At 39.8% G+C, this 10795-nt stretch overlaps 1 protein-coding gene across 1 annotated transcript in view; it reads left to right on the top strand.

The window, feature by feature from the left end:
• Positions 1-10795, top strand: part of KCNK10 (potassium two pore domain channel subfamily K member 10) — a 65420-nt gene that overhangs the window by 36982 nt on the left and 17643 nt on the right. Inside the window, exon 4 of the mRNA XM_008629693.2 lies at positions 1328-1488. Within this exon, the coding sequence (XP_008627915.1) occupies positions 1328-1488 (161 nt within the window). The remainder of the gene's footprint in view (positions 1-1327; positions 1489-10795) is intronic.

Below are 10795 nucleotides of genomic sequence, written 5' to 3'. Positions count from 1 at the left end.
GTATAGAGTGTACAATCTGTGTTCCTCTATATTAAGCTACATTACCATGTATTTTTAATAGTAGCATAAAACCAGCAGGTGGCAAGAAAGAAAACGTTTCTGATTCCAAAGTAAGAAAACCCTCCCTTAATATTTGTTTACTCAATAGTCCCAAGTGACAAGCTTTTAAATCACTCATTAAAGTAAATGCCACTACATAGGCATAGTTTATGCAGGCGTATTCATTGACATCTGCTATTTAAAAAACTTATTGAAAAGACCTTGGATTTTTGCCCATATTTGTTCTAACTTCTCCATGAAAGAAATTTTTATAGGCTGCATAAAGTCTGAGTATTGTGTCAGGGCATGAAAATGGTTTTAGTTTTTCCACCAGAGGCTTGTTAGGGCTCCTCTTAAGCAGAAACTCAGCAGATGACCTGGTCAACCTCAGTCCAGTGGCCATTGGAGCCTGGACTTTCTTGGAATTTTAGGGGAAATCTGGGATGATGGATGCAGCTGTGAAAAGGACAGTAGGTTATGGGACATGCATTATTGTATGTCAGCATAGTTCTTTCACCATCCCATGACAGAGGGATATAGCCAGTGCCAGTGTTGCCAACCCAACAGGAACAGGACCTTATACTTTCGTAGATTTCCTCCTCTCTGGATGCTTTATTGCATCAGTTATTTGTGATTATGTGATAACTTTTAATATTTAAGTGATTATGTATAGTTAAAATCAAAATCTCTATGACATTTCAATTAAGATACCTGATCTTAAATAAAATGGTGCAAATATTACTGTCAATTCTTGGTTTTTTTCTCTTTAGCATTTTAACAGAAATACCATGGCTACTGGAGTCATAATGCTTTACTGAAAAAAGAGTTCAGGGGCAGATTTGCATAGTGTGGGTACAGTTTGGAGGCTGCAGTGTAACTAGTCAGTATGATGAGGGGCTGAGGAAAGTATGAGCTAACCACTGAAAATGAGCCTTGTCAGGTGAATCACACTCCTGTCAGGAAACCATTGGCACAGGCCAAGGAGAGCTGCAGCATGCAGGCACCAGGCCATCATGGAGGGATTTTTGTGCCGTGATATCAGCTTTAATTAAGCAAACAGCAATTTTAGATAGGCTGAATCTACAGAAAATATGGGTAATTGAGGCTTCAAGAAAAATGGAATAAAAGAGGGTGGCTTGCCCAGGAAATGACATCATGCCATTGAAACTATAAATAGGAATTACAGAACAAAGGTATGCCTGCAGCAAGAGCAGTTTTTTTAAACCTATTAGTTTTCTAAAAAGCTGTGTATAAGTTCTGAGAGTCTGACAATTGTTTTTCTCCTCAGGATATGGGAAGATGGCCCCAAGCACTGTTGGTGGCAAGGTTTTCTGCATTTTGTATGCCCTGTTTGGGATTCCACTGTTTGGCTTCTTGCTGGCTGGGATTGGAGACCAACTTGGAACCATCTTTGGGAAGGGTATTGCAAGGGTGGAAAAAGTTTTCAGAGTAAGTTCACTGACAGTTTTTTGCTTGTGTTGTATAGCCTGCTCTTAATTTGGTTGCTATTACATGCGGCATTTTGTACATGTTGGACACCATGAAACATTTACATGTTTAGTTGAGATGACAGTTAATGTCTGTAAGTGGAGAGAAATAGACTTCTCTAGATGATGATACAGGGGTTATAGATCCGACTCAGAATTTCCTTATTGAGGGTATTGCTGGGGAATGTATCTCCTAAGTTAGTGTCCTTACAAAGAATGGTTGTAAAACAGTCTTCAAAACACCACAAGTTGCTTTAGATAGGCACATCTGTTCACTGAAAATGGAGAGAAGGTAATGGTTCCCTGAAGGAATAGGGATGTGGAGTAGGTCCTGACTGTACTACTGATAAAGCCTAAAAGACTTGGAAAGCAGGGTTGCTGCTGTGAGAGTAAAACTGGGAAGAGAGATGGTTGAGTGATATGCCCTCACTGCAAGGGGACAGCTGTGTTGGAATAGATCTGCAGCTCTACTACAAAAACTGCTGTAATGCCACTGGCTGAAATCATGATCATTACCTGCCCTGCCTGCCATGAACACATCCTACCCTAAATTTTTGTGTAGACTTTTGCATATGTAATTTCCCTTTATGTTGCCAGTACCCTCTGCTTTTGAGTCTGAAATGCTGTAAGCAGTTCCTTCGCAAGCAGTGCCACAGACCTGGCAAATGCTGTTTTGCTAACTTGCTAATGGTTCACTTCAGGGATTCTCTCTTTGAGGCAGAACTTCTAGAGGTGACCTGTGTGATGCTTCCCTTGGAGGTGGCATAACTGAAGGTAAGTCTTTCCAGGGATGGAGTGGATGAGAAGCTGCCCAAGCTGGTTAGTTTAATAGACATCTATTTCTAAAACATTCCCACAGGTGAGAGCAAATTAGTTGTAACTGTTTTTGAAAGGAAGTAATTAAGTATTATACTGAAGTATAAGCACTTTTCATTTCGATTAAATGACTTTGAAGTGTCCCAGACCAGACATAAATAGTATCTCAGAATAGATGTAGTAAAAAGTGACTAGTGATTATGGGTGAGTAAGCATGTACATGCCTGTTTGGAGAGCACTTCAGAAGGCTTATATTTCCATTTAATGAAAATAATGTTATTGAAAGGTGTCTCAGTTTAGTTTGGCAAAAACGCAACTAAGATCCCTAATTTCTTTTTTGCCTACTTTTTTATTCTACCTGCTTCACTTCAGTGGAATCTCTGAACATTCCAGCCTGCTTCTGCCCAAGAAAAATGACAATCTTGAAGTTGTGATACGAATTGAGAGTCAGAAAATCTTTAATTAATTGTCAGCTGAGTATTGTATTTCTGAGTGACATGGACAAGACCATTAAACTGTCAGTATGATAGTTTATGATTAAAACAATCAGAGAATCACAGAATAACTGGGGCTGGAAGGGACCTCTTGAGATCACCTGCTCCAGCCTCCCTGCTAAAGCATAATACATACTCGAAGTATTTTAAGATTCACAGATGAATGCTGATCCTAATGTTTCATATATTTGGCACATAATGTGAGTTCTTTTGGTATTTAAAGTATTCCTTCATTTTCTTGAGTTAATGCAGCTGCTTCTTGCTTACAGCCATCTAAAGCATTTGTTTTCCTCCTTGGTATTTTGTCAGCTTCCAAAGGAATTTAGAGATTGTGGTCTTCTTGTTTAGTCAAGATGTGTGTTCATTCCTTTTATTTTGATTGTCATAAATCCATTACATTCTATTACATCTATTATTTTGTGATTTGGTGAACAGGGTTATACATAATTTCCTTCATTATTCTTAGTAATGAGTTTCACCTATTTGAAATATTTCTGATATAGTTTAGAATTTACATGTATCTTAGTAACTAGTCTTAATACCAGTGGTTTCAATTTAAGTGATTATTTATGTAACATTTGATATATGCAGAATATAATAATCATTATAAATTTAGTAATTATTTAATTTATTATCACATTATATTTACACTGTTAGGCTTCATAAATGTTTGTACCTAATCAGATGAAGCCTCAAGTAGAGTAACAGTTCTTGATTTAACCCTGAGCACTGAGCAAAATTTAATTAAATGTACAACTCTTGTTTCTTGTTTTGTAACCGTCTCCGTAATGAACTGAAATGCAGCATGTTCGTGGGTGTAAAACAGCCTGTTACCACCTTAAAAGAGAGGACATAAAAATTAGGAGAATAGTTAGCAAGAAACTAAAAGAAACAAACATAGGCTAAAAAGATGCTGAAAACAATAAAATGTTGGGTGGTGTGCCTGACAAATCTTCTAGAGGTAGCTGAGTAGTCACTGAGTGTGCGTCTGTGCTCTAGTGAGAGTACAAATTAGCTACCTGTCTTATTTGTCCTGGGAGGAAACTCAGCATTTGTGTAATGCATGGAGTTTCCATGTTCATATGCCTCAGCACTCTGCTTCTGTATGTATCCACTTGCCTCTGTTTATCCAGTTCACTCTTAGGAATGTTGCACAGCTGGTGTCAGGGCAGCCAGGAGTTCCTGAAGTCCTTGCAACTTTGTCATTTTCTGTACAGGTGGAAGGGACTTGAAGGCAGCATGATCTTGCATTGTCGTTAGGACCATTTTTGAAGCTAGGTAAGAGGCAGTATGCACGCACTGGCAGGTGGGAAGGAGAGGAAGGATCTTCTGTTGTCACCACACTCCTTTCACCCAAAGCATTTCCTTAACAGGTCTCTTGCTCCATCCAACAGTGTATCTGTGAGCATGGAGCCCATGCCACACTAGGGACAGCTTGCCTCTGGCATTCCTCAGCATAGCTGGAAAGATGAAAGGAGGATTCCTCCCGGAGGAGTTGTGCTGGTGCATTTCTGCTGCTTCTGACATGACCTGTGCAGAGCCCCACCAAACCTACCTTAATTAACACCATAAATTAGATCTTAGGGATCCCACATTTAACTACTGCAGTAATCAGCCCACACATTCTGTGGGAATTTTAAGAACAATTTGACCTACATAAAGTGAGAAAGAGATCTGCTCTTATCAAGTACACACTACCCCAACAGTAGTGACAGAATATTTCAGCAGAGGAGCTGCAGGCATGCCACCACTCATCTTCTAATCTAAAATGTTCGCATTATTTCAGTGTGCAACTAGCCAGGAAAACAACTACTCATTTATGAGTAGGTAGGGCTGGAGGTATTTCATTACAAAATAATGCTTTGTAAAAAATAGAACTTTTCATGTACCATTTTAGGAAACTGAGGCACTGGCAGGATGATGCTATCCCAAACACCATGCATTGACTAGTTTATGCCATCTGTCCTACTGGAATGATTATATTTGGTACAAGTAAATAAGCATCAGACAGGTCAGAGACGTAAACCAAAGCTTCCCCCACAAAGGCCTGTCTTCTCCGCTCCTGGTTATTCCTGTATGTTCCATCTTCAATAATCTAGGGCAGAACGTGGGTCCCAGTCTGTTTTTACATGCATGCAGGTGTGATTCCCCAGAAAATGAATATGTGCAAGGCCACCAGATTCAATATATACACTGGCCACAAGCATCCAATTTCTGGGTCCAGTGATGAATCAGCCCTCCCAGACTACCTTGGAAAAGCACGTATACACTCAAAATTTAATTTAAAAGTTGGTAATTCTTACAAATAGCTTTTTGCCCAGTGAAACTTTCTAGACACAACAGAAATAAAATATGCATTTCAAAAAGTAGTATTTTTATCTTACATACATGAGGGATCTTATGAACCACCTGTGAATGTTTCTATAATAGACAGTAAAACAAAGCCCCATTCTTTTCGCTTGCTCTGTACACGCAGTGTCTGTAAGCATCTAAAGATAGAAAGCACTCCATAGGCAGAGTACACTGTCATAGAACACAGCAGCTGCTATTATCATGAGTTAAATATAGGCTAATTCGGATAGTTTTTTTTCAACCTTGAACGAGTGTTTAGATTCTTACCAGAAGTAGATGGGTTTAGCATAACCTGAATGATCTTCCCTTATCTTGCAGTTTAGTACAGATGCAGGCATTCAGCCTGGGAACAATGTGCTTCTGAGAGCACTCCAGGATTTTCTGGCTTCTGAGGTGAAGCCACTGGGAGCAGTTCCTGGGCTTGGTTGCTGCTTTCACTCCTCTGGTTTCCAGCAGGATGCTGAGGACAGGTCTGGCAACACAGCTAGGTAGACTGTGAATTGCAATACCAGGATGTGAGTGAGCAGCCAGAGACATGGGTGGTGGCAAGGCCACCACTGAAAATACCCTACTTTGTGCAGAAAGGCAATGCCTCTGTAAGCAGTGTGTGCTTCACTGAACCAGGGGCCTGTCAGAACAGACACATCTGCTACCTTTCTTTCAGGTTTTCAGCTTGGAGAACATGTTTTGTTCTAGTTTCCAGAGACATGCTATGAAAGTGATGTGCACTTAGTATTTTTGTGGAAGATAGCAGTACAGATCACCTAACCTTAGAACTGTCCTAAGAAAAGTAGTTCTTTGTTGGCAGATGGGGATGAGGCTGGGGTAGGAGTAAGGGCTTCTTTTAGCAACTGTCAAAGCTCTACTTTTCCTAAACTTTATTGTTTGTCTTTCTGAATACATCTGATCAACTCTAGCTACTCTTTCACTAAAGATTCAACTTCTTTTTAGAGATTTTTGGCTCCTCTGATCTCTTACTGTAAAAGTGACAGGAATCGTTTTTACTAATTCCTTCCCTGAAAATGAATGGAAAACAGAATCTGGGAAAGCAACTTTGTATAAGAGAATAACTGTGTAGAGGAGGAACACTTAAAAATACAGTCTTTTTTCATAGTCTCCCCTCTGTCCATGGATTTGTTCTGTTCTCTCTCTCCCCTTGATCTCTCTCCTCCTCTTCATTTCCTTGGATTACAGCAAAACTGTAGCATTTTACCTGACACTAGTGCAGGACTGGTAACTGAGACATCAACAGTTTGCTGTTCAAAGAATTTAGTTGAGGTTGCCTTGAAGTTTCACATTTACCTCTTCCCTAAGGCTTCCCATAGCCCAAGGCCCCTGTCTGCTTCCCCCCAGAGAGCCCCCACCCTGTACTTTGTTTCTAGCCCCATAGCAGCATCAATTCTCATTTTTTTCAGCTGAACCGAACTTTCAGATGAGATCATTCCCAAAGCCAGAAATTCAAATCCAGATCACTACTTAGGCAAACCAGCGAAATCATTCTGGACTTGGACTCATGTTACTGAATTCAAAATCTGGGACATGGTTAATCCATAAATGTATTATAACCAAAGTGATACCTTAGCTAGTACACTCCTCTTTGTAGTTCTGAATACATGGCTGGACACCTGCATTTCTGAGTAGATTAAGTTAATGGAAGCCTGATGGAAAAGTTTCCTCTCCGCTTTCTGGTGTATAATGAAAATATACAAAAATCAAGACAATCTCTTTTATTTTGTTCAATTACATTGCATTACTAGACAGCATCAGTGTGTTATTACATCAGCTGCTAAAAACCCACCGAGGATATTAACACTTTAGCTTTTCTTTTTTAATATAGTGTTAGTCACTGCGATTTTCTGTAAGGAAAATGGTACAATTGAAAAAAAAAAAAAAGTTATATTCACTTACGAACTTCCACCGAGTAACCTGTCCCATGCAGTGATCCATCTGCCATCTGCTGGCATCCTGGACAGAGCCGTCAGGACAGGGTGTGAAATTCAACCTACTGTTGCACGTTCACAGTATTATTCTAAGATTATACAAGGTTTGTGAGTTGAAAGTTCAGTGTTCAGAGCTTAGCCTAACAATTCGCTGAGTCATTTCCACCAAAACTAAATGGCAAAGAAATATAAAAAATCAGTGATGAGAAAGGTGATTTACAAATCCAGAACAAATGCATGTAAACAATCTCAGCTCATGATCTGTTCTTTTGTCTGTCACACCTTAAAGGTCCCTCTAAGAGTCACATTTCCCTGAGCAGGGTTAAAATAGAGGTGCTTATAGACAACAAAGGATTGGTTTCTGTATGTAGATACTTATGTGGGGTTTATTTTAAGTAGGTGTGCACCTGAATGTACATTTCAAATTGGACTGTCTTGAAGTTTAGGAGTGATTTAGAATAAAACCTACTTCCAGTTCTGAATTTTGCAGTTAGTTAACACTAGGTTTATGGATACACACATAGCCAAATGCTAACAGAAGGGATTTGCAGCCAGTGTGCTTTTCTTCATAATCCCTATAAATCATATTTGGCTAAAAATTAACTTTACAATGTAAGAGTAATAAAAAAATCTGGATACACTCTAGTGCTTGCTACCAGTACATCCATAGTGCCTCACAGATATGGTGAGCATTTTAATTTCACTTTTGGTTCCTCTGTTTTAAATCTGAAGACATGCTTTTTGTAAATTACGATAAAAGTGAAACTAAGGAATGCAGGTACTGTAAGAATCCACAAATTGCAGCAACTCTGTAGGCTCTATACAAAGAGCGTAGCAGAAAAAGCAGCTTGTAAGAGCAATACACAACAGCTGGCATGCTGGGCATGGATGCACCAGTCAGCAAATGCTCTGCCTATCTTTATTTCAGCTTGTCTTCCGCATCAAACTTTATTTGGACCAAAAGTTACTGTCTTTAAAAACACAGTCAGTGCTGAGATGTTAGACTCTGGGATCATTTGTCTCTAGCAGTTTAAGGCTGATGTGCACCCCTCGGGAAAACAGACTTTGGTACAATGACTTATTAAGCATATGGAGACTCGAGCAGTTCATCTCCCACCACGCTGGAGTGGGTTGTAAACCAGTTCTGATGGGTGAACTTCTGCCTCCATCCTCTTGAAAAGGAGTCTCATTATGCAGAAACAGCCGGGCATGGCATGGAAGAATGTTTCAATCCTTTCAAAAAATGTTGTTTGACAACCGTTCTACTCAAAATGCATGTGCACTCCTGAAATCCTGGACTTCATTGTCCAGATGTGTGCTCCAGCTTTGGAAAACTCTGGTTGCATTCTTGTCTAGTTCATCAGTAACGTATATGTTACAAAGAGAACTGTTCATCTCTGTAGTCTACAAATGTTTTCCTTTGCTCCTTCCTCCCCGGGCTCCCTCAGTGCCCTCCTTTACAAGCATAGTTCTCATTGCTTTTCCTGGATGCAAAGCAGTCCAGACACAGCCATCTGGACACTTCACTGGAGTATGTCTAGCAATGGCAGAAGTGTGACTGTAGACTCTTATGAAGCTGAAGAATGAAAGGCAGGAATAGTAACTTTACAATGCCAGTCTCTGAAATACTTTTCTCCTTGACATGCTGCAAACCACATATTTTATTAGGTTTCTAATTGGTGTTTTAATCATGGTGGTGGAAAGACAGCAGGAAGTTTTATTTTAGCTTTTGATCACCTTGCTGTAGTAGTACTCATGCTCCAGTGCCAGTTGAAGATACAGGCAAATGGTAATCCTGTGGGTGAACAAAACAACTGATTGTGACTTCATTACAGGCAGTGACTCCTCATCATCCAGAGCCAAATTTGTCTCTGAATTCTGTTTTAGGTTAAACCATTGTCTCACATATGTTGGGTTTATTTGGATCACATACTCCCTCCATTATATTTGAGCTGCAGAAAAGTATCTTTTTCTGCACAGACCTAGGATAGCAAGCTAGTACTAAAAAATTCATTAAAACACCTATGGATCCCAGCTTTTGACATTTTAGGCCCTCTAATTGAGTATTTAATTTAGTTAGTGATGCTTACAGCTATTCAACTTTAAGGAAAGCAACTCAAGTGTAGCAGAAATTTTGCTAATTTTGTTCTTATCCTCTGGTCTTTGATGGTGAGTATGTTATACCAGGAATTGCAAGGTAAAATCCATTCAGGTGCAAGGAAGCCATGTGGAACAATAACCTGTTCTTGCACTCCCTGGGTGGAGGAATATAGGTGTGTCTTGGGGTGACTATATGATGTGTATCCCATATCGCTGTCCTATGCCCAGAAATTAATTCTTGTGCCTTTCTATTCCTCTAAACTGAGCCTGAGAGGAGGAAGGAAAAGCTGAGCAAAACCTTTTCAAAGCAGTTTGCAGCTTGTTCAAGGTCACACAGAGATAGTGACTTTTTTTTCCAGCCAGCTTTCAGCCAGTTGTTCAGTTTCTTATTCTCTGGAGAGACACTGAGAATTGAACTTTTTTCCTTCCCTGGAATTTCGGATTTTCTCCATTTTCTGCTGGACTGCTTCAATATCAGAGCACATCGGGAGGACTTTCCACTGAGCACAGAGGGCCTGGCCCTGGGCCAAGCCGCAGCTCTGAGGAGACCAAAGGGAGGACTCGAACATTTTCCCAGGTTTTTTTCTTCACAGCAAAAGATTTTATTATTTAGCATTATTTTCCTTTTCCCGTGTGTTTGTTAAAGAAACAGTTTTTATCTCTTTTACTTTCCTTCGAGGAAAATTTATTTTTCCTGAACCTGGTGGGGGGAGGGGTGGTTGTGCCTTCTCTCAGAGGATATATTTCTAAATTTGGCCAAACCAGAATAAGGTGTAGCTCAGAAGGGATTGAAGGGGGGAAGGAAGGAGCAACACATTGCCAGTGCATTACAAATTCGGCCTCTGTAAAATTGCTGAAGTCTATGCCACCAACCTCTGTTGTCCTTTGTTTGCTCCAGTGTTTGAGAGAAACATATGTATACATGGATTCCTCTTATTCAATTTGTTTTTGTTTTGTTTTGTTTTTTTCCCCTTGGGCTGAATATAGGTCAGCCATAACAGAGGTTTGGGATCATAATTGTTATTTTTGTAATAAGCAACATGCAGAAATTAGCTGGTGCATATCAGAAAGCCCTATGTGTGCTTTCTAGAGAGAGGAAGAAGCTCGGAAAGGGGTATATCAAGCCTAGAAAATTTCTGAGGCAGTGTTCCTGTATTTTCATGACATGGTACTCGCATTATGACTGCAGCAAGATCATGAATAGAGATTTACAAAAATGACATTAGAGAAAGCTGCTGCTCTGTCAGAAGCTTGTTGCATATTCCATCTGGGTCTAGACAAACACCCCACAGACATGTGGTTTTATGGGGAAAAACAATGATGTAAAAAAAATAAGGAAGAAATCCTTCTTTACTCTGACCTGTGTCTTGTATGAGTTCAGGATTATCTCTCCCAAGCTTAGTAATAAATGTGAGTGCTTACAGCTTTTAATGTCTGTCTCCCCTCTGATACTGACTACAGTTAAAAAGCAGAGGATGGATTCTACACCTTCTCGTGCAGCCATAGCATTCTTTATAAAACATGAGAACTAAAATAACACTGAGGCACCACGAGGTTAGAGTGTAGG

This window comes from Corvus brachyrhynchos, unplaced genomic scaffold, assembly GCF_000691975.1.
Source record: "Corvus brachyrhynchos isolate BGI_N302 unplaced genomic scaffold, ASM69197v1 scaffold1, whole genome shotgun sequence".
Classification (NCBI taxonomy): Eukaryota; Metazoa; Chordata; class Aves; order Passeriformes; family Corvidae; genus Corvus; species Corvus brachyrhynchos.
This window is presented reverse-complemented; position numbering and strand designations above follow the sequence as displayed.